The sequence below is a fragment of the Myxocyprinus asiaticus genome, chromosome 4, assembly GCF_019703515.2.
Source record: "Myxocyprinus asiaticus isolate MX2 ecotype Aquarium Trade chromosome 4, UBuf_Myxa_2, whole genome shotgun sequence".
Taxonomy (NCBI): Eukaryota; Metazoa; Chordata; class Actinopteri; order Cypriniformes; family Catostomidae; genus Myxocyprinus; species Myxocyprinus asiaticus.
Genome location: NC_059347.1, coordinates 62,535,001 through 62,560,764, shown reverse-complemented (window position 1 = coordinate 62,560,764; position 25,764 = coordinate 62,535,001). Strand labels below are relative to the sequence as shown.

Genomic DNA, 25,764 nt, shown 5'->3' with positions numbered 1-25,764 from the left:
AAACAAAAATGTATTAGATTTGTGTTAAACTATCTAGATGTCATGGTTATTTTTCAGTTATTATTATTAGATTTATATTCACATTGTATTTATGATCTCATTTGTATTGGTATTTTTCCACCTGTTGTCTTTGAGTGATTTTTAAGTCCCTGCAAAAGTTGGAGAGGGTAAAATGTTTGGATTTGGTATGATTTTTTTTGACCACTTTGTTATTTTGATAATATTTTTGTTTTGTTTGAAAAAAATTTGGTTTAATTTTTTCATGTTTCAAAAAGTAAATTTAATTTGTTTAAATCGACCGGTAGAAGTGAAGTGTGTGCCGATCCAATCACTGTTAATACTAGCCATGATTTCTGAGTCACTTGATCAATATAATTAATAATACTTACGTTCTCTATCATTTAACAGAGCGTACATCCAAATCCTGATGAGAATCACATTTCTCATGCATATAAAAGGAGCATGTCACTGTCATAGAAATATGTCCAACATTAAACAAGGATGCAATTAATGCAATTAATGTTAAATTCTTCTAATTTACCAACTTCTTAAGAATGTGCTGTCTCGCTGGTGTTTGACAGGGAATGAACTATATAATAGGATGCTGCAATAACCGGAGAAGAACCTCAGAATTAAATTGCACTTGACCCGGCCCATTAGCACATTACGCAAGCAATTTCGCCAAACCCACTTGTGCCTACACTTAGCACATGCTTGCATGAAAATACCAAAACTTCATGGTCATGCCCACTGACTCTGCATGTAATACTTAAAGTATAGCACTGCGCTTGGCGCTAGTGCTCTTAAAATAGGGCCCTTCATGTCCATTTTTTTAATTATTATTTTGTAGGAAGCTGTGTAATAAGCGGTATAATGTTCAGCCGGTCATTATTGCAAAATAAACCCCTGTCAGGCTTACATATAATTTGAGGAAAGGTTTTTGTTTTTAGATGTCACTGTAAATGGTCACTGTTTCTCTGAACTTTGTTGCCATTTTTAATCAGCTTCTGTGCAGTTCACAACGATATACCTGCAGTGTGACAAATTCATGTTTAAATATTCAATGCTTTCATTCAATTAATGAGCTCATAAAGCAGCATTTCTAATAATTATGTGAGATGCTGTTTAAAGTAGTCTTATATGAAGTATAGTATGTCACAATTACACACATAAGCAAATGAAACCCAGACAGCATGAGTGCAAAGAACAACCCGAACATCTGAAGATGATACTGTCTATTTTCCTTTAAATCAGGGAACGAATGTGACAGCTTGGGTTTGTGTTCTGACACTGAAAATATTCATGTTAAACGTCTCTGTGGTGGAAAATATCTGCGGATAACCTCTGAACCCCAGTCGAAATGGATCTGTATGTGGCAGCGAGCCATCGGCCATTTGAGGTTTTTCAACCAACTTCAAAACTAATGTAGAAACTGCAAACACACACACACACACACACACACACACACACAATGAGCCACAGATTCTACACATATTTTAAATAGATTTGACATGGCTGCTGAATAAATTCATCTCAGTGTGATTGTGGGGAGAAACCGATCTGCACGTTCTGCAATTTCAAACTGGAATTAAACAAATGGACACAGTGAAGAGACAGAAAGAACAAGTGATATACACTACCAGTGAAAAGTTTACACACCTACTGACTATTTTCCACATATACAAATACAAAAGTAAAAGTTTAAGATTTGTGTATTGTAAAGAAATTCATAAGGAGGAACAATCTGTATTTTTCTATTAAAGAAATTTGAAGCATTGAAGCATAATCCTTAAGATCAAAACGTTTTACTGGTAGAGTCTTAACGGGTGTGTTTTTAATGAGTGTAGAAACAGCAGACACACAGAGAGAGATGTGATTCGGACTAGGGCTTCTCGTCGGGGGTTTGTGGAGCTTTTATGAGGTCAGTGAGTGGAACCAGACAAAGACCCCTATCACCAAAGACAAACACTCTTTGGGTGTAAATGACCCTGAAAACTCGCCCGTTTCATCTGAGCGAGTGGAATACAGTGGGCGCAGGGAGGTGTGGAAGAGAGAAGGCTAGTGAAACCTTCAAGAGCTGCAAACAACAGCAGGGGCAGTTCAACAATGCGCTGCAGCACTCGTGCAATTCACTCGGGAAATGTGAGAGAGCCGAGATAGAAACTTCAAAGTGCCCGAGTGACTGGCAGCGTGAAAGAGAGTTTGACAGATGCATCGTTCATGTGCTGCACCGGACAGTGCCATTGCCTCATCGATGAGCATGCAAGTATGCCATCTTTATCTACAGAAACGCAACATGTCAGCACTGCCCTACATATTTTGAAATTGTCTCTTTGACTGTGATCTGTCCTCTGACCGACGGGTTTGACTCAACTATACTCAAGATTCAGAGAAAGCAGAGTGACACTTTATAATCCACATTTGACAGGACGAGTTTTAAGTTCTATTTATATCATTACACCTTTATGTTGACTGTTCAGCTGGTTCCCGCCCCCTCCTTGCTCATCCTTTACCTGTTACAGTGGTGCTGAAACCCGAGAATAGAGGACATAAGTCGTCATGGAGTCCTCACCACTGGGCGAGGTGATCAAGACCCATGCCGACATCTAGTAGAACGAGCATCAGGCCCTCGTCGAGCTGCGGCTGGAGCAGGAGAAGCATTTTCAACTCATGCTCCAGACCCAAGAGAAGGACCAACAGGCGTTCCGGAGCCTGATCAGAAAAGAGGGGGTTACTGCGGTGGCCCCGGAGCCCACCTCAACTGTCCAGCTGGTCACCCTTGTGAAAATGGGGCCGTCCGACGATCCGGAAGCCTACCTCGATCTTTTTGAGAAGACGGCCGAGGTGTGGGAATGGCTGCCTGACCAGTGGGCGGCCCGACTGTTACCGTTACTCTCCGGGGAAGCACAGCTTGCGGCCCAACAGATCCGTGCAGCCAACCTCCTCGTCTACGCTGACTTGAAGAGAGCCATCCTGCAGCGGGTTGGCCGGACCCCCGTACAGAGCCGACAGCACTTCCGCGCCCTGAAGCTCGGCAAACACGGCTGCTCATTCACCTTCGCACAGCAGCTCCGGGACGCCTGCCGGAAATAGTTGCTGGAGGGGGAACCCCGCGGCACCCAGGACATCGTGGACAAGGTGGTGCTGGAGCAGTTCATCACCCGGCCAGGCCCTCCTCCTCATCACACTCTGGGTCGAGTTACCATTAATAATGCTGGTCTTTAGGGATTTTGGAAAAGAACAATAGAATATCAGTGTGTTGGCTTTGAAGTATACATTCTGTATTGCAAGTTTTGGACAACTAAAGCAGCCGGTTGTGGTCAGATTGTTTTACTGTGTTTCACTGAACTATCTCTTGTGTTGACATAGACGTCTGTGTGAGTGTGTGAGAATGTGAGTTCAGTGCTGGTATAAGAGTGCCTCCATCAGCAGTCAGAAGTGTGAATCCACCATTTGCTTTAGATTCACATGAGGCGTGAAACACAATTCCTCTCTCTGCTCATCTCTTCACGCTCGCATTAAAAAGCGTGTCAGCTCAAAGCTGCTAAGCGTTCTATTAATCATGCTGAGTAAGTCGTCTGCTCACAGATTAAAAGACAAGCAGCGCCACACTCTCTCTACCCACAACCCTCTATCCACTCTCTCCAGACGGATGCACAAATGTTCTCCCCATCTTCTTATTTCTTCCCACTAAACTCTGACATTTCAGAACGAGATGTGAGAAAGTCAAATTCAGCAAAGGACGATGTTTAATTTATACTGAACTTTAGAAATGTCATACTGTTTTTTAATTGAAAATGCATTTCTGTAAAGTTATTTTGAAATGAATTGTGAAAGCGCTATACAAATAAACATGACTTTATTGATTTTGCAACATTTACGCCTCTCATCCACACTGGAGACTTTCAAAAACGCTCTCTGATACCGCACACTTGGGGGTCTGAGTATCTCAGCGAGTAAAGAGTCACGAGTTCGAATCCAGGGCGTGCTGAGTGACTCCAGTCAGGTCTCCTAAGCAACCAAATTGGCCCGGTTGCTAGGGAGGGTAGAGTCACATGGGGTAACCTCCTCGTGGTCACTATAATGTGGTTCTCGCTCTCGGTGGGGCACGTGGTGAGTTATGCATGGATGCCGCGGAGAATTATTATTATTTTTTTTTTTTAAATGATACAATTAGATACATATTCTTTATAGCACTACTTGTTTATCAATGAGGAGACATTTTAATGATCATTTAAATTGTGTGTGAGTTTGAGTTTACATACTATATAACTGGGAGACAAAATTATCCTCAGAAGCTACATCTGACAAACTGGGGAGAAAAGGACAAATATTTGAAAAAAAAAATAATAATAAATACACACTTTGGAAAACTATTACGATAGGAACTGGAAAAAGTATTAGTGTTGACATGGCTTCTGAACTTTAGAACTTAAAAACGATGAACTTAGAACTTCGGAACTATGATCTGTAGAATTTAAAAACTATGAACTTTAGAATTATAAACTTCAGAACTACAGAACTATGACCTTTGGAACTTCAGAACTTTAGAACTATGAACTTTAGAACTACAGAACTATGGACATTAGAACTATGAACTTCAGGCCTGCAGAACTATTAACTTTATTTTTTTTGGAATGCCCAATTCCCAATGCGCTCTAAGTCCTCGTAGTGGTGTAGTGACTCGCCTCAATCCGGGTGGCGGAGGACGAATCTCAGTTGCCTCCGCGTCTGAAACCGTCAATCCGCACATCTTATCACGTGGCTTGTTGAGCGCGTTACCATGGAGATATAGCGCGTGTGGAGGCTTCACTCTATTCTCCGCGGCATCCACACACAACTCACCACACGCCCCATTGAGAGCGAGAACCACATTATAGCGACCACGAGGAGGTTACCCCATGTGACTCTACCCTCCCTAGCAACCGGGCCAATTTGGTTGCTTAGGAGACCTGGCTGGAGTCACTCAGCACACCCTGGATTCAAACTCGCGACTCCAGGTGTGATAGTCAGCGTCAATACACACTGAGATACCCAGACCCCCTCAACTTTAGAACTCTTACAGCTTAGAACTTTAAAAATAAGAACTTCAGAATTTCAGAAATTTAGAACTATGAAATTTGCAACTACAGAACTATGAACTTTAGAACGTTAAGTCTTTAGAACTTTGAACTTTAGAAATCATGAACTATGAACTATAGAATTTTAGAACTTTAAAACTTGGAATTTCAGAACCCTGTACATTAGAATTTTAGATCTTTGAACATTATACCTTTATTTGCCAAGTATTCTATAGAGCAGAAATATTTCTTGCTGCAGTTGTCGGCACCAAAAGACAAACACATGATAAACACAAACACCAACAACAAATGACATCACAAACAATCTGTGTGTCACAGCAGCCGCATGAGAGATGTTCACACAAGGTTAAGATGTCGTTTGATTCAGTTAACACTTCTCTTATAGTAATGTATGAGCACGTTAAGAGCTGCTGTGTTTGTGTCAATAGAGGAACAACAGCAGCTGTAATGAGTCTCTCACACACACATGCTAATGAAGCCTGAAGCTGCAGATCACTCCAATGAATCACTGACTCACTGTCATTCACTGCTACTGACAAACACACACACACACAATGAACACAACCTCGTTCATACACTCACAAATATCTTATTTCAGAGTAAAATTAAATAGTGTTTAAAGTGTCTGATCTGGAAAATCTGATAACAGCATGTGCTCATTAAAGGGTTTGATGATCAGGACTGATTACTTACAAGTAACTGATACTAATATTCAGACTGTTCGTACTGTAAAACTTGCTTTGCTTACATCCATTCAAAAGATTCATATTTATTTGTACACCTTTGATAAGGGTCTTATAATGAAATCTGTGCGTTACAACTAACACTAACCCTAACCCTAACCCTAACTAAAATATTATTATTTTATAATCATTTATAAGCCTATATCCATTAAGCATTAACATTCCACTGTGTTTTTTTGCTTTTTTGTAATTCAGAAAACACACAAAGCCAGCCAGTGTCAGATATTAACTTTTACATTAAGGGACATTATTTGCCCCTTGAATCTGATTTTCAGGGGCATTTTTTTACTTTTATACAAACTTTCTTTCTAACCATCCTTCTCAAGATTGAGCATATATTAACTCTTAAAATGAAATCAACAACACTGAATGAATAAAATGGTTAAAGCAATACACTGAAGTCCATGTTATTCTGATTCTCCGTGTTAAGACATTAGTTTCTTTTCCTTCTCTCTTGACGTGAGGTTAATCACTAATTTTGCCTGCGGGTTCTGGAGCTGTGGAGCTGTTTCTGCTCTCATGTGCGACTGTCAGAACCAGGAGAAACTCTGTGAGATTTACTCTGAAAGAGAGTGCGAGAGACGCCTCGAGCGAAACAGAATCTGTGGAAAGATCTAGAATATCAGCAGCTCCTGTAATCTAACACAGACATCTGTAGAGACTCATGAAGCTCAATTCATTTCCACTCAATAACAACTGAGCTCACTCTGAGTTTACAGCACTTCTCTTGGAACATTTTATTCAAGTTTTTTGTGTGTTCAAATAATACAAAAACTTTGGAATAGGTGTTTTTAGCCGATGTTGATACAGATGGAGACAGCACGTGAAGAATGTGAGGAATCTGATATCTGTGTGTTTGTTTGGTCAACGGCAGTGAGGGAACCGGCACTCGAGTGGACGCGGGGATTCTGCTCGGAGACGAGGGGGTCTGGAGAGTCGCTTTTATAGAGTGAAATGCAAAATTGCAGGTGTGTGTGTCCAGAACACTAATGTGTCAATAAATTCAAGTCATTCAACACATTTTCAGAAAGGAGAGATCATTTTCACGCTCTAAAAGATGATGTTCAAATCTGACCTCTAGTTTGCTTTCATTTTTTATGCTGATTCACTCCAACAACACTGACTGATCTATTACTGTTAGTTATTAAAACAAACTCCTAACCCTACATATGAAACTTCAGTGTGTAGTAGAGTTCAGTGGGCTCTTTTGAATCACTAAGTATCCATCCGGAACACCTAGCAACTACCTAGCAACACCTTAGCAACCAACTACTACACCTTCGCAACCAACTAGCAACACCTTAGCAACCAACCTGAACACACTTGTAACCATCTAACAACACCTTAGCAACCAACCAGAACACCCTAGCAACACCTTGGCGACCAACCAGAACACCTTCACAACCAACTAGCAGCACCTTAAGCCAAGCATACACTACATGACTTGCCGTCGGCACTCAGCGACTCACAGTCATTGTGCTGGTGTGCACTATACACGACTACAGGTCTCCCGACTAAAAGAATGACTTCAAAGCCATTGGCTCCTAAACTGAAACATTAAGGAGCCAAATGGCTGTTTCTAGTCGACAAATCACAGAATTGCTCAATTTATATTGTTGTTCAGAAACAAGATAAAAAGACAAAGAAAAACTGCTGATAACCCATTAATCGGAGGTTTAATAAACAGTATATATAGTTGAGAAGATATGTTCATCAATGTTCACACCCCTTTCATAATTTATACAAATATATATATTTTTTTATTTAGTACTGCCCTTAAGAATCTACATTACAGATATTTACATAAAGTATAGTATGCATATAGTAGTGTGTTGTCTTCTAGAGCATCAATGAATGTTGTGTACAAGTCAATTGTCCAAAGTGTCAAAAGCTGGATCATATATATGTAATTTAATTATAATTTTAATTGTTTTAAAATATTGCCTTAGTCTTTCTTTACTGTTACCGGATGTCCCAGACACAAAGACTACAAGAGTGCAAACTGAATGAAATCCCTGATGCAGTTTATTGTGCTGCTCCAATCCCAATCAATAATTACCAGAAGAACAAAACACTGCTGCATAATGCAGGACTTTTAATTATAAAGAAGCCCGAAATACACATGGGACTTTTATTTTGAAACATCTGCGCTTCCAGTTGTGAACACACTGACGGATGATTCGCTGAGAAAGTGAATCTGATTCAAACTGCTAACCTGAGCTCCCGAGTTCATGAATAAGATCCGGTTCAAAAGAGTCATTTGGTCATGACTAGTGTCTCAACCACACGACCATTTGTCCCCGACTGAGGCCATGTGTACACTAGTATTACAATGTGTTTTGGGTGATCCCATCACAAGTGTACAAGCGAGACACATCACCGTTATCTCATATCCGTGTCCCTATTGTGCATGTTAAAATGTTCCAATCGTACACTTATTTCCCTTTACATCCGCACGTAACTGGTGAAAAACTGTCCATTTTAGCTGCCTTTAGTGTCACCCTGTTTCAAACGGATCACTCAAAATGAATCTTAAAATGAAGATAATGAAATTCATTCAGAAACTGGTGCAGTTTATTCTTGATCAATATAATAAAAACATCTGTAAATAATAAAGACAGCGGATAGGGAGATGTGGGTGAAATTATATTTTCTAATGATTTTTTTGTCTTCTGATTCCTAATATCTTGCCCTTCTCTTGCGCTCTCTCTATATTTCATTGGTTTTGGCTCATAACGGTCTCTCACTCGTCGGGACAGTGCTCACACCTGACGACAAGACGGCTAGATATCAAGCTGTTTTGAAAACTGTCGTAGCATCTGGGACTCGTCTCAGCATGTCGCTGGAGTGCACACACAACAAGACCGTTTGTCGTGAGATCCGAGACTTCTCATCGCAGGCCAGTCACCGACTCAAAACATCAAAGGGGACGAGTTTGAGTCAAGTAGTGTACACTAGGCATAAGCAACCAACCTGAACACACTTGCAACCATCTAGCAACACCATAGCAACCAACCAGAACACCCTAGCAACTGCATAGCAAAGCCCTGATAATCATTCACAACACTCTAATATAATTTTATTTTTATTTCATTTTTATGTTTTTTATATTTCCCCCTTTTCTCCCCAATTCGGAATTCCCAATTCTCAATGCGCTCTAAGTCCTCGTGGTGGCGTAGTGACTCGCCTCAATCTGGGTGGTGGAGGACGAATCTCAGTTGCCTCCGCGTCTGAGACCGTCAATCCGTGCATCTTATCACGTGGCTTGTTGAGCGCGTTACCACGGAGACGTAGCGCGTGTGGAGGCTTCACGCTATTCTCCGCGGCATCCATGCACAACTCACCACACGCCCCACCGAGAGCGAGAACCTCATTATAGCGACCACAAGGAGGTTACCTCATGTGACTCTACCCTCCCTAGCAACCGGGCCAATTTGGTTGCTTAGGAGACCTGACTGGAGTCACTCAGCATGCCCTGGATTCAAACTTGTGACTCCAGGGGTGATAGTCATCATCAATACACGCTGAGATACCCAGACCCCACAACACTCCAATATTAATTTTAAAGGTATGATTTTCAGACACGTTTTTAATTCAAACTGCTCCATGAGGACTCTAAGACATTACAGCATCATATTCTGTTACAGCGTAACTTTCTGTAAAGCTGCTTTGAAACGATGTGTGTTGGGAAAGCGCTTATAGAAATAAAAATTACTTGACTTGTGCACAGGCAAACTCACTCACATTCTCTTCAGACAATGTAAATATCTAGTTCTCTCTTAAACCACATCCACACTAATCCGTTTCAGTTTCCGAACTTCATCATTTTCCAAAGTATGCGGTTATGGAGAGCATTTATGAAAGTCTCAGTTTTTGATGGATAAAAATGCTGTTCCAGTGTGGTGAGAGTAATAAACATAACAAAATCAATGTGCTTTCAAATGAAAATGTATTAGTGTGGATGTGGCCTTAGACTCTGATAAAGTCTGATTGATAGTTATGGAAAAATGATACACAGAAACTGAAAAATAATGTCCTACTTAAGCTCAGACAATAAATCAGAGCAGGTAGAATTTCCCCGCTGCCTTTCCCTGGATGAACTAAAAACAATCCAGTACGTCAAATTCCCAATAAACTCTTAAACGTGAGTCTGTGAGGGTGGAAATAAATGAGAAACAGCTGTTAGTGAAGACTGCAATGTGAGATGTGTTTCCAGCATGTTGAAATACAGTTGGTGACAGAAACTGTACAGAAACCTACAGATTTTCATGAGGAAAACACTGCTGCCGTTTACTATAATTCTAGAGTAAATCAGAGTCACTCTTGTAATGACATTTATTACAACATTAAACACTTTCACACATCCAGCAGTGCTTCATCTGAACACACACAGATGTGTGATTGAAAACCCAGAACTCCATTTACTACAGTAACTTCAATACAATACTGAGACCGCAAAATCAGACAGTATGAATGTGTTTGTGGAATCTTCAGAAATGACACAGACCGTTTTCATGATGGAAATGCTGGTTTGGACATATTTTCCATACTGGGAAACCCACAGCAGTTCATTCAGCTCATCGTATGACTCCAGAGGAAATCATATTAAACAATCTGTATCTGACTTCAGCTTTCAACAGTTTCATATCAAACTACAGTAATGCAACTTTCATATTCTTCACCTGTCAAGAGAAGACAACTGATTGAACTCTAAATGTAAAAGTCCTTTAAGAGCTCTGGAAAACAATAATCAAAACTCTGTCTATATATTTGAGATGAAGCAGCATGCAAAAGAATATGACACTTTAACCTCCTGAGACCCGAGCGTGACTGCTGTGTGCATTTCCTTTTTCCCTTTTTGATTTGTTACTAGTAGCCCCTAATAAACATGCAGGAAAAATAATAATAATTTCTAGAGCGAACAGTTTTCCTAAAAATGTATGTCCTCATATGTGGACAGCGGCACTAAAATTTTACATAATATCAAGCTATAGAAAGTCAGATTTGTTTTTATTAAATAGTTCATTTAGTGTCCAGGAGTGTTGATTATTCATGTTTTTGAGACGTTACATACATTACAGCTGATTTTCTGCCAAAAAAAAACAAAAAACAAAAAAAACACAAACACAAAAACTATACAAATAAAAATAATTTCACTCAATTTGACTTTTATGAACAAGTGATGGTCAGTGCTGAAGCATTTTACCAATCAGAAATTAGCATAATTAATTCTGATTAAAAGTAATGAGCAGCATCGTCCAATCACTGTCAACCATGTTAAAATAAAATGATACTGTAGAGCCGAGGAGGGCGAGGCCGGGCTGGAATGACGCACGCCCGGTCCCCAATCAGCCTGATGGGGCGCGTGAGGGATAAAGGCGGCCGGGGACGACAGTTCGAGAGAGACAGAATTACAGGCAGCTGTACTGTGTGTGTGTTTATGGTTGTGTGTTTTTGTTTAAGTTGTTCATTAAATTATTATTTAAGTTGTCAAGCTGGTTCTCGCCTCCTCCTTTCCTCTGAACCCCTTACACTGGTGCCGAAACCCGGGAAGGAGGAAGGATTCCCGTCGCAGAGTCCTCGACACTGCCATCCACCCAGGGGAGCACCGCTGCCATCCGACGGGGAACGGAGTAGGCTGACCACCCGGAAGCGGGGAATGGCCGCCGTCCGCGAGGCGAATGGGGACGGGACTCCCCGACCGCCTGGACTCCCCCGAGTGCCCTGCCGTCCCCCGGGAACGCGGAGGGGTCGAGAGAAGACCGCCGTCCACGGGGGGAGGAAAGAAGCGACTCCCCGACCGCCTGGAGTGGTAGGGCCGCTGCCAGGGGCGGAGGAGTGTCCCCACGGGATGCCGGGAACGCGGAGGGGCGTTCTGTCCGCTGGGGGTCGGAGGTCTGACTCCGGTCCGCCTGGGGAGGAGCGGCTGCCGTCCGCCTGAGAGGGCGGAGGAGTGATCGAGGACCACGCGACGGGAATCCCTCCTCCTTCCCTTTCGGCACCAGTATAAGGGGGTTCGATGGAAAGGAGGAGGCGAGAACCGGCTTAAGAATATAAATAATAGTTTAATAAACAACTTAACCAAAAACACACAACCATAAACACAGTACAGCTGCCTGTAATTCTCTCTCTCTCGAACTGTCGTCCCCGGCCGCCTTTATCCCTCGCGCATCCCATCAGGCTGATTGGGGACCGGGCGTGCGTCATTTCAGCCCCGCCCCGCCCTCCTCGGCTCTACAGATACATTATAAATTCTGAATCTATGTACTGATTATCATTGTCTCATGTTGATGTCACGTTGTTTTGTCACATGACTCTGTGAGTCACAAGTTTAACATTTTACTGACAGCACAGATTGTCCTGAACTGAGATCAGTCGGTTTAAATTAAATTAAATTAAATTATGTATAGTGTATACCGAAGACAAAACACAATGTACACGTATGAGGAAGTGGGGTCGCATGAGATTAATCACAACAGTTCCATATAATATGTTGACAATTCTACAAGAAAGCACTGGTTTGGCACTAGCGTTTGCTATTTTTTTTTTAATCCCCTTTTCTCCCAATTTGGAATGCCCAGTTCCCACTACTTAATAGGTCCTCGTGGTGACGCGGTTACTCACCTCAATCCGGGTGGTGGAGGACAAGTCTCAGTTGCCTCCGCTTCTGAGACCGTCAATCCGCGCATCTTATCACGTGACTCGTTGTGCATGACACCGCGGAGACTCACAGCATGTGGAGGCTCATGCTACTCTCCACGATCCACACACAACTTACCACACGCCCCATTGAGAGCGAGAACCACTAATCGCGACCACGAGGAGGTTACCCCATGTGACTCTACCCTCCCTAGCAACCGGGCCAATTTGGTTGCTTAGGAGACCTGGCTGGAGTCACTCAGCACACCCTGGATTCAAATACTCGCTGAGATACCCAGGCCCCATAAACACTTCTTATTACGTTTTTTTAAATGTGAAATTAGACAAATATGTTCATCCTAACTCTAACTTTACACTGAACTTATTTCAGCAACAAATTTTGCTACATTAATTTTTTTAGAAATCACACTGAAAAATATTGAAAATGTTGTGTTTTGGATGCTGGTTCACCAGCGAGAGACCAGCACTAACAGCACTAACCAGCCTGGAAGTTCATCTTTACTGAAGGACATTTGCTTTGAAAGTTAACATGAGGAGCAGAAACAGTCAGTGATTTCATTTCAGTGCCTCTGTGCTAAATGTACAATTTGAACTTTCAACACTAAAAGCCTCATCGCGGTCTGAAATCTGCAATTATAGTTAATATCGTCCTCCTGTGAACTCCAAGATCCACAACACAAACCCCTGCCAGAAGCCCCGTGTGGCACTGAAACGCTTTTAGTTTTTCACAGTGTTTGAGAGTTTATTACAGAAGGTCAGCCGATCTGCGCTGGAAAATGGAGCGGCTTCAGTTGTGTTTCAGCAGCGCTGACGACTGCAGCATTACGGGCTCGTTCAGTGGGGTGTAAAAGTTTGTTTGGTTTGATCGCTTCACAGAACTTCATATATGAAACTTCTCTCCAATTGGACCAAAACACAGAGGGTTGTCTGGTGGGCGAACCAAATCTGCCAGTTATGAGGCACCATCTGTACAAACGTCATTTGCCATTATAAGACTTGGCTCTGAGATTATTTTCTTAAAGTTTTGAAGTAATGTTTAATACCACAACGTGGTAAACATTAAAACACCCTTGGAATCTGAGGCTGAGGCATGCGTTACGAGCGCCAGAAGTTATTAAACGATTTGGCTGGTTTTGCAATTCCTGGTTTTGAACGAGCAGGACGGTCCTGAGGCCGAGACGGCTGCATCTGGCTAGAATCCGAATCTAAACCTCAGTTACAGGTGATGTGTAAACTGTAAACCCATCATAGGTTGATTTCCATGAAAAGTGTCGACACTGTGTCTTTTCAAAACAGTTTAGGGCAGGACTATCGAAACCTATTTGAAAACATCTTGTTTGGTGACACTAGTGGAACTGAAATGACACATTCATCTTTAAGAATCTAAATAGACTTTGATTCCGATTTGTTGCTTTAAAATGAAAAATCTGATGGCAAAATGAACCTTGACAGTGATCTCAACAATAACTGTCCACATTCTGATGTTAGACAAGAGCATGAAGAACCAGACGAAACCTTCTCAGCCCATTTCACATACGAGTGAAGATGTCTGGAAACAAATGCAAATAGAAAATGATGACGCTGCATTCTTAGCGCTCGACCGCTGATGCTCAATTCAACTAATGAACCCGTGGAGGCATCACATTCCTGTTACAGAAATAAACATCATCTCTACAGGCTGTTCTCTTACTGACGGGAGACAGATGCAACTATTCAGCGTTGAAGTGCTATCTGGCCTTCAGAATGTCCTGACACACAGAAGAGCAGATCCCAGATCAGGAATTCCGATCTGAGCGACTCAGGAATGTGGATTCATTCTACAGCCATGTGATGATGTCGTGTTTGATAAGCCAATCAGAGGTCAGAGGCAGCAGAAGCCAATCGCCTCTGATCACACATGAAAGCCTGGACTCGTTAATGCTTTGATGGGATTTCACAAGAACATTTGAAGATGAAGGAATTTCTTTCAGGGATTGAAGAGCTTAACACAGTCAAAGAAACATGATGATGTTCAAGCTCCATTAATGCACATTTTCCTGGTCATCACAACTTGAAGAGGGGCTACACAATTAATGGAATAAATAATTGAGATTACAATTACAGATGCCACAATTAACTAATCGTGAAATGTGTCAAATACAGCACTCCATTTTAAGGAATATTCTGGGTTCAATATAAGTTAAGCTCAGTCGATGACAAAAATTAATTAAGACTCGTTCCTCCTTTTCTTTAAAAAATCACAAATGTGTGTTCCAGTGAGACACTTACAATAGAAGTCAATGGGGTAAATTTGTAAACATTAAAATACTCACTGTTTCGGGTCTGGGTATCTCAGCGAGTACTGATGCTGACTATCACCCCTGGAGTCACGAGTTCGAATCCAGGGTGTGCTGAGTGACTCCAGCCAGGTCTCCTAAGCAACCAAATTGGCCCGGTTGCTAGGGAGGGTAGAGTCACATGGGGTAACCTCCTCGTGGTCGTGATTAGTGGTTCTCGCTCTCAATGGGGCGTGTGGTGAGTTGTGTGTGGATCGTGGAGAGTAGTGTGAGTCTCCACATGCTGTGAGTCTCCGCGGTGTCATGCACAACGAGTCACGTGATAAGATGCACGGATTGACGGTCTCAGAAGCGGAGGCAACTGAGACTTGTCCTCCACCACCCGGATTGAGGTGAGTAACCGCACCACCACGAGGACCTACTAAGTAGTGGGAATTGGGCATTCCAAATTGGGAGAAAAGGGGATAAAAAAATCTAATAAAAATACTCACTGTTTCAAAAGTATAGACACAAGATGTAAACAATATGTGTGTTAACATGATTTTATTGTGATAAAATCACTTACTAACCGCATCTGTGGAAAGGTATAGCCAATTTTACAACTTTGTTGCCATGACGACGCAAGGCTATAACCCTTGTAAGTGTTTTTATTACACTAAAATCATGCAGAACATAGATTTTAGCACACTATCGTCATGATAACACGTGTAATGGTTATGTATACGTTTGTAACACTGGGCCCTATTTTAAGAGTGCAGCGGTATGCTTAAAGTCACACACAGAGTCAGTGGGCAAAGAAGTTGGTAGTGTAAATGGACTGTATGATGTCCATAAGAAGTGAATTAGAAGAATAAAAAATATGGACGCACTCCTTTTATATGCTTAGAGAATGTTATTCTCATCATGATTTGGATAAGTATTATTAATAGTTTTCATCTGTTGACACAGAAATAATCGCTACTTTTAAGAGTGATTGTATTGGCACGCAGTTCACTTCTACTGGTAGATTTTGATTTATTTAATGAAACACTATAATTAATCCAAAAATATTTCTAAATTCATATTACACTTCAAACGTAATGAAAATAGAATCACAATAACAGAGAGGTAAAAAAACAACAAAAAAACAAATCCAAACATTTTACTCCCTCAAGCTTCTTTCACCAGCCTCTTCTGCAGCGACTTAAAAATCACACCAATGTAGGGCTGCACCCGACCAAAGATTGTTCTAGTCGACTAGTAGTCGTTCATTTAAGCCATTAGTCGACTAGTCGTTTATCATATTAATTAAAATGGAAAATGTTTTGAGTTGCAGGGCTGAGAAAGAATATTATATGTAACATTGCTACATAACATTGCTGAAATACTAAACCATAATAATGAGCCTTTAAAATATAAATTAAGCACTCAAGCACATGCATAAAGCTTGCAGCAGCGCACCGGAAAAAGTAATGATTATGAATGTGTCGGAAAAAACAGAAAGAAGACTGTCTGAACATTTGAATAATTTATTAATAAACTAGTGTTCTCTGAGTCAGTGTCGGCTGCAAAGATGAAGTTGATGACGCTGACTTGTCATCTCCGCAGTATAGTAGATGCGCCTATAGAGAGAAATGCACGTTAAGTTAAAAATGTCATGCAGTGAGCGCGAAACTTATTTAGCTTCCACACTCCGCACGAACACTTGGATATGCGCCTAATAATAGCGCACATTTATCTAGGTTAACGTTAGAGCGAGCGGCCATGTAAAGTGGCTAACGTTCGGCTAGTACTTACATATTTCAAATAATAAGTCATGTTTGAGGTCGATGAATGATGCCCGACATAATTACCACATGGACCAGCCGTGTTAACTGTCTGTCCATCACGGACTGCGTGACTTCGCCACTTCCTGTAGAGTTTTTTTTTTTCTGCGACCAACCGACTAATTAAAATTTCGACTTCTCATCGACTAACGTTTGGTCAACTATTAGGGGGCAGCCCTACACTTATGACAACAGGTGGAAAAATACCAATACAAATTAGATCATAAAAACAATTGTAAATATAAACATAATAACAATCATTGAAAAATAAACCATGACCTAAAGATTGTTTTACACAAACCTCATAAATATTTGTTTCATATAAGATGGCTACAACACTATATATAATATATACACTATATTTTCAGAGTTTGAACATGAACTTTATTAACACCTGCTGGTGGAATCTCCAAACTGCAAATGCAGGAACTGAATTTAAACTTTGTGCTAAGACGTTTCAAAAGCACGTCTGTTTTCAGCGCAATGACCTATTTCTAAGGAAAAATGCAAATTACTCTTTCTCCACTTTATTAACATACAATACAAACACAGTTTGCGAGCATACACCCCCAACCACGCCCACTTGCGCTTTGCACTGGCACGAAAATTGTGCTTAGAATTAGCACACAGCACATTAGTTGCGTGGTTGCGCATAGTGCTGCACATTGCACACTCATTAAAGTAGTGAGTATTTTAATGTTTATGGATTGGCCCCATTCACTTCCATTGTAACTGTCATACTGAAACTGCGATTCTTGCTTTTTTTTCTCTATAAACGAGGCACGAATAAAATATTTTTTGTGGAAATCAACAGTGATGTCCACTCAGCTAAACTTGTGTTGAACCCGGAACATTCTTTTAAATTATTTGGACACTCAGATTACTTTTTCAGCTGCCAATAATAGTCTAGAAGTCTCAGCTCCATTGAACATCCATTGAACATATTTTACTATATTTTAAACCAATTGCACAGAATTCCACATTTCTGCCCAAATCAGCGGATCTGAAAATGTGAAGTGAAGTCTGAGCCCATGTGAGCGGCTCCAGTAGCGTCTGGTTCTGGCACTTTGGCTTTTGAGCATTAGGTGAAATTGCCACGAGTAATCCCTTTAGTTCTGTACCAGCATTAGCACAAATTCCAGCAGTCGCTGGATAATATGCCTGCGTCTGTGCTTTGAAGGACTCACGTAATTGCAGGGGTCTAATAGGCCGACACCCGTCTTGCTTCAACAAGAGGGTTTTGAGTCAAATTCAGACACAAACCATTATGCTCAAATCTGTTTTAATAACACAAGACACTCCAAAAAGACTGTTTGTTCAGCTGACGCAACTGGCAGCCCCAGAGAACCGCTCCTGTACGCTACAGAGGTTAAGCAGTAAAACGTGATTTTCCCCTAAACTCATTCTCTGATCACACATTCACTCGTTTATCTCTGAAGACAGAAAAACAACTCAGACTTCTGCAACACATGAATAGTGCACTAAATCAAGACGTCTTCATGTGTGCATTACAACAGCAGTCACTGCAGTAGATCACAATCACTGCAACAATCTTCAGAGTTTGTCATCTCAACACAATGTCTTAAATGCTCATTTTAGGGTTGGGGTCAACCCTGTTTCGACACATGCTCGTGTTTTCTTCCACACAAAACCACAGATCCATTTTGTAACCAGAGAGCATCCCCCAGGATGATTAAAAAGATATCTGAGGAGGCTTCGCATTTTCTCCAGGGTTATTTTAAGATCAATGCATCAAATCACATTGTATTTGGACTCGTTTGAATCGGAAGCTGTTTCTGTTTATGTTTCATGTGTGAAAATGCAACAAAAAGCTGTTTACAACTAATAAACTCTGTGCTGTCACGACGTTTATTCTATATATACATTATTTGGTCTGTGAGTGGAACAATATGCTTGTTGGATTCTACTTCTTGCAGTCTGCATGATGTTATAACCACATGTTTGACAGTATGGTGTGCACCACATACTCATATTTCCTAAGTTATGAAAATGTAACACTTACTACGGTTTTAAAACACTAATTTATCAGCAAATTTAAAAGCACTTGTCCAGCTTCTAAGCTATAAGATGACACCCATTTTATGTTGGCAAAGCAAGAAGTTATTTATTAATTAATTTTCTTCAGTGCGGCGCATCAAAGTATGCCAAAATATATTTCATTATATTTATTTAAGCACCTCAAGAGCAAGCATACAGTATATGCCTGATTTATTTTCATGTATAATAATATGTACTTGAATCTTGACATGTTCACATAATTGCTTTAATGCTACAATAATTAAATAAATTATTTTAAATCCACAAATTACATTTCATATGTATAAACATTTCAGAAATGAGGGCATTTTCTCTTAATTCACTAATATTTTGGTTCTGATACAGTAACTTACCTAACCCTAACATTCTGACTGTAGAGAGTCTTTTAAAGGACAAAACTGGCATATGCCAATAAGTGCAAAATAAGTAATCAAAATGTTAGATATAATATTAAGCCCATAGGATATGGATTACCTCAATGCTAACAGATAGGAACCAAAACTCCAATTTTATTGTCATGGGGTCTTTAAGTTTGTTCATATTGTCTGTGATTGTGTCGTGAAGCAAAGTCACTTTCACTCAGGACAAACAAATTACCATCTAGCACCTGGTTATGACAATGTACAATCCACTACACACACACACACACACACACTGACCTGAGAGAAGTTGAGTCCGTTCAGGGGGTGGCACTGCTCCTCAACCCTCTCCACGGCTCCCGTTTTCTTCTTCATCCGCTCCGCTTCCTGCGCAAGATACAGATCCAACACGGGAACGCCGCGAGTCTTTATATCGGCCTCCGTCAGAGAGTTCACCATCAGCATCACCCACACCGGCCGCTTGCGCTCCCAGTTTCCCGCTATGGCGTTGAACAGGTAGTCTGCGTACAGGCCCTTGCCACGCTGATCCGGGGTCATCCACGAGGGCATCATGAGTTTGACGTACTCCAGGTGTCTCTTGAGCCGCCGGTAGATGTCTTTGGGCAGCACGTCCTGTAGATTCTCACCCTGCGGCAGGAGCTGACAGCTTGTCAACGCTGAGATGGTGTACGGGTCGGTCAGGTCCAACTCGAAGTACACAATGTTACTCTCCTGAAAGGCCTTTTTGGAGTTCTCTGGGATATAGTCCCACACACGTGTGTAGGGAACATGAATCGTGCCGTAGAAATAAGAGGGCGGGTCTCGCTTTATAGTCCACAGGAAGGAGTTGAGCTCACTTTGCTGTCAGAGAGAGAGAGATTTATCAACAGCAGAAATACATCGACAAATATGAGTTTTTTGATGGCCGATATCTAGAGAGCCACTGAGTGGCCGAAAGAACATATAAAGCTCAGGGCCGTTTCTAGGCAGAGGCAAACTAAGCAGTCGCCTAGAGTGCCATCAGCTTGGGGGGCACAAACGTGTAAAGCCAAGCGTACACTACACGACTTGCCCTTGGTGCTCAGCGACTCACGGTCTTGTTTTTCGTCATGCTGGTGCACACAATACAGGACTGTAGTGTCTCAACCACACAACTATTCGTCCCCGACTGAGGCCATGTGTACACTAGTATTACGATGTGTTTTGGGTGATCCCATCACAAGTGTACAAGCGAGACACATCACCGTTATCTCATATCCGTGTCCCTATTGTGCATGTTAAAATGTTCCAATCGTACACTTATTTCCCTTTACATCCGCACGTAACTGGTGAAAAACTGTCCATTTTAGCTGCCTTTAGTGTCACCCTGTTTCAAACAGATCACTCAAAATGCATCTTAAAATGAAGATAATGAAATTCATTCAGAAACTGGTGCAGTTTATTCTTGATCAATATAATAAAAACATCTGTAAATAATAAAGACAGCGGATAGGGAGATGTGGGTGAAATTTTATTTTCTAATGATTTTTTGTCTTCTGATTCCTAATATCTTGCCCTTCTCTTGCGCTCTCTCTATATTTCATTGGTTTTGGCTCATAACGGTCTCTCACTCGTCGGGACAGTGCTCACACCTGACGACAAGACGGCTAGATATCAAGCTGTTTTGAAAACTGTCGTAGCATCTGGGACTCGTCTCAGCATGTCGCTGGAGTGCGCACACAACAAGACCGTTCGTCGTGAGATCCGAGACTTCTCATCGCAGACCAGTCACCGACTCAAAACATCAAAGGGGACGAGTTTGAGTCAAGTAGTGTACACTAGGCATAACTCATGTGGAAACAGCCCCAGTTCCAGGAGACACATGACAGATGTAAACAAACATGGATGCATTGCGGTCTTGGGTGGAAAGACAGAAACTGCGACTCAAGTTAGATGCTAAATGTTTTCTCCACTGTTCACCATCTCCATTTCTTCATGGTCCAGTGTTGTGTGCGTGCGGTTGATTTGCATTGGCTGCTCAACATATAGCTTCATATTTGAGTTGTGGAGCATCACGCACTACGAGATCTCCTCTATAGTCGACTTTAAAATATGAAATATTTGTTATATCCTCCAACTCAATGGAATAATTGTATTATCTAAATAAAAAGTAGCCTCATTATTAAACATCATGAAGCTGAAGAGTCTGTTAAATGTTTACACGATCATGCAAGTGTTTCATAGCTGCTGAATTCATCGTGCGAGTGGTGGTGGTGTAGTGGGCTAAAGCACTGAACTGGTAATCAGAAGGTTGCTGGTTTGATCCCCACAGCCACCACCATTGTGTCCTTGAGCAAGGCACTTAACTCCAGGTTGCTCCAGGGGGATTGTCCCTGTAATAAGTGCACTGTAAGTCGCTTTGGATAAAAGCGTCTGCCAAATGCATAAATAATTGGCAAATGTATATATATATATATATACAAAGTATGTTTGTTTGTTTCACTCAAACTCTGTGCATACCACAATACTGAACTTGTTAGAGGTAAAATAAGCTTTGTTTATATGTCTGTTCTTTAAAGCAGTTTAGCTTGCTGGGTGTCAAATGTAGGAAATGACTCTTGTGCCTGATGTTTATTGAGAAGTTGATTATGTATCAATAGACAGTTAATATGTAATTAATGCAACACTTGAAGGAATACACGTCCAGACTAACAGCCCTTCAGGATAAACTCTTGACAGGCCTTTTCTCTCTGTCTGACACTTTCGAAACGAGTCACAATAAATGGGTATTGAATACGTACTGAATATTTCACAAATGCTGTACACATAACAATTTTATTTATACTAAATATGACATTATATCATGAGATTGATCTCTCACTAAAACACAGGATTTTTTTAAATGTTCAACAAAGTGGGTCTATACTGCTACACTGAAATTAGACAAAATAATGTTGTTATTTGAGAGTTTAGAGCTATTTTAATTAATGCAACCCTTTGATTTAAATCAATTGAACGCAACTAGCAGTGTGTGCATATAGACTATATTTCACTTAGAAAGCATTGCTAACATTCAACATACATTATGTCACATGTAGTTTACTTTATATCACATTCATTTTTCATTTTAGAACAGACTTGTTGGCAATACAAATGATTAAGTCCATTAAGAAACATTATTAGTCCTACATGATTAAACTGCATGTCAGAATATTACTTCATGTACATTCAAATGGTTTATAAATTGACATGCAACTTTCGAAGATACTTTCATGAATGTTCATGAACATTGAGCATGTTTTTTAATTACTAATCAAAATGTTTTGGTAACACTTTATAATAAGGTTGTATTTGTTATCATTGGTTAATGCAATAAATATATCATTGCAATCATTATTGTTTGTTATTAGTTCCTAATGCACTACCTAATGTTAACATACAACTATTCATTTTAAAAATGCATATATGATTAAATTAACATTAGTCAAGATTATAAAGTGCTGAAAAAGGATTGTTCATTGTCAGTTCATGAAGTGAATTTATGTTAACAAATACAACATAATTGTAGTGCATTAGATATCATGAATTAAGTATAAACAATATATATTTACAGCATTTATTATTCTTGGTTAATGTTAATTTATAAAAACAGAATTATTGTTCATTGTTAGATCATGTAAGTTCATAATGCACGAACTAATGTGAACATATACTAATGCATTTTTTTTTTTAATGAAAAGTTGCATATGTTGAAATTAACAGTATTATTGAGTGCTGAAAATGTTTTGTTCATTGTCAGTTCATGAAGTGAATTTATGTTAACAAATACAGCCTTATTGTAACTTGTTGCTAATGTTTTTCTCAAGTGTAATGGACTCACTTGTCTATTGAGCTGACAGTTGGATGAGTCTCTGTGGTGAAACTGCTCAGCTCTCACCATCATCACTATGAAGCAGGTTTGGAGTAAAGAGCTCCAGCTCATCATCATCATCATCATCATCATCATCGGTGCATCTAAAGCTCATGAAGCTTCACCAAACTCAAGCAGTGTCCAATTAAAAACAGATGCAACTCCAGAGATCCAGTTCATCCATCCTGCAGAAGATCTGAAGCGCTCGAGGAGAAACTTCTATGACAAGATGATTGTGTTACATGATCTCATTTATATGAGTAAATGTCGCTCAGACACTCTGATTATGACTCATTTCCCACAGAAAGCCACTTTGGAGGAGTGTGTGTTTTATAAAGTCCAGCAGATCTCACACACACATCCTGATGGATCTCTCTCTCTCTCTCTCTCTCTCTCTCTCTCTCTCTCTCTCTCTCTCTCTCTCAATAACAAATTTTCACTCCATCACGCCACTCGAGATCCGCGGCAGGTCTTTGTCGAAATGATCAATGAATCGATTCACTCCGAACACGCGATCCGGTCCGGCTCTCACTGCGGCGAGTCAACAAGTGTGTGTGTGTGTGTGTGTGTGTGTGTGTGTGTGTGTGTGTGTGTGTGTCAGAGGGGGGCTTTACCTTCCCCCAGCCCCTCATTCACCCCCTCACAGGGCAAATAATGTGATTTGACCCCTGCGGCACTGCTGGAGGAGGAGCGCGAGCGCTTACAACAGCAGCAAAAACAATCAGCAATCTCACCACAACTTTAAGCACTTTTATTGGAATAATTGTTCGCACACTTTGCAAAAGCATCAAAACACACTTGCACAGATAAAAACAATGACAGAGAAAAATAAAGAGCCAGTGATGGTAATAAAATACAATCAAATGAAATAGAATGGAAACACTTTTTTGTTAACAGTAGTAAATGCATTAGATATCATGAACTAACAATGAGCTATTTTTTACAGCATATCATACTTAATGTTAATTTATGAAAATAGTATGACATTGTATTGAATTCAGTTTATTTGTACAATACCTATTGTTCATTGTTAGTTCATGTTACTTCATAATGTTTGCGTATATGCCTTTTCAAATGTGCCATGTTGAAATGAACAGTTCTGTGAAAGTATTGTGCATTGTTAGTTCATGTTCACTTCTGTGGTTAACTAATGTTAATGAATACAACCTTATTGTAGAATGTTACTGAATAAATAAATCATTCAACAAGACATTAATGAACATTAAGAATTGAGTGCAGGGGGTCTGGGTATCTCAGCAAGTATTGACGCTGAGTGACTCCAGCCAGGTCTCCTAAGCAACCAAATTGGCCCGGTTGCTAGGGAGGGTAGAGTCACATGGGGTAACCTCCTCGTGGTCGCGATTAGTGGTTCTCGCTCTCAATGGGGCATGTGGTAAGTTGTGTGTGGATCGTGGAGAGTAGCATGAGCCTCCACATGCTGTGAGTCTCCGCGGTGTCATGCACAACGAGTCACGTGATAAGATGCACGGATTGACGGTCTCAGAAGCGGAGGCAACTGAGACTTGTCCTCCACCACTTGGATTGAGGCGAGTAACCGCACCACCACGAGGACCTACTAAGTAGTGGGAATTGGGCATTCCAAATTGGGAGAAAAGGGGATAAAAAAAATATAAAAGAATTGAATGCGGATCATGTTGACCAGCTCTCTGAGAGTGTGCATTCAGAGTTTTGCTGCAGCAGATTCATGAGAGCATTTATCTGCTAAACCTCAATGTAAAAGTTTGTGCTAAAATGTGGGATGAGGTTTGGGAGTTTTTCACTCTTATATCTCTACGCTTATCACAGCGAAGGAGAAAATGTGCCATTAAACCCATCACACACACGTTTAATTAACTATCTAAATTGCTTTGGTATAAAGTTCATTATAATAGCAACAGACTAACCCTAACCATAAGAGAAAAGTTTTTGAATTCTTAGAATAAATAAAACTATATAGATTCACTTACTGTATTTATGGATTTATTGTCCAACTGAGGACATCCCCAAATTTAAGTTTTGTCAGATTTAGCTAACTTCTGTGTACAATTTGTCCTTAAAGTAAACTCTACAGTATATTAAAACAAAAGTTAAATACAGACAGAACTACTGATTCCAATATCTAGTCTGTTCACATCAGTTTTAATATGATCATCTTTTTCTAATGATGCAGCCTGTGATTCTGATTGCATGATTTTTATATTTAAGGCATTTAGCACACACACTTATCCAGCAGGATTTATAAAGAATGTTTTATCTGTGAAAGTGCCAACAGATTAAACCTTCTGAAAGTTTTCTGCTGAGAAAGCCGTTTGGACAACACATGATTTATAATGATGGTGATGATGAAGAACACCACAAGGCCGATTCATCATTTATTCACCCTCATGTCATCCCAGATGTGTGTGACTTTCTTTCTTCTGCAGAACACAAATGAAGATTTTTAGAAGAATATTTCAGCTCTGTAGGTCCATACAATGCAAGTGAATGGTGACCAGAACTTTGAAGCTCCAAAAAGCACATAAAGGCAGCATAAAAGTAATCCATAAGACTCCAGTGGTTTAATCCATGTGTTCAGAAGTAATATGATAGGTGTGGGAGAGAAACACATCACTATTTAAGTCATTTTTTTTACTGTAAATCTCCACTTTCACTTTCACTTTTGTCTCGTTTTATTTTTTCTCCGTGCATATCGCCCCCTACTGGTCAGGACTGGTCAAAGGTGGAGATTTATAGTAAAAAAGGACTTAAATATTAATCTGTTTCTCACCCACACCTATCATATCACTTCGGAACATCTTGTTTTGTGTTCCAAACTGAAGAAAGTCATACGGGTTTGGAACAACATGAGGGTGAATAAATGATGACAGAATTGTCATTTTGGGTGAATTATCCC

General features: G+C 40.4%; 1 protein-coding gene across 1 annotated transcript in view; it reads right to left on the bottom strand.

Moving 5' to 3' along the window:
• LOC127433331 (metalloprotease TIKI1-like) overlaps positions 1-23,341 on the bottom strand; it is a 67,921-nt gene extending 44,580 nt beyond the window's left edge. The window contains exons 1-2 of the mRNA XM_051685133.1: positions 22,842-23,341; positions 19,283-19,843 (exon numbers count right to left, since the gene is read on the bottom strand). Coding sequence (XP_051541093.1) covers positions 19,283-19,843; positions 22,842-22,967 — 687 coding nt within the window. The 5' untranslated portion in view covers positions 22,968-23,341. The remainder of the gene's footprint in view (positions 1-19,282; positions 19,844-22,841) is intronic.
• Between the last annotated feature and the right edge of the window lie 2,423 nt (positions 23,342-25,764).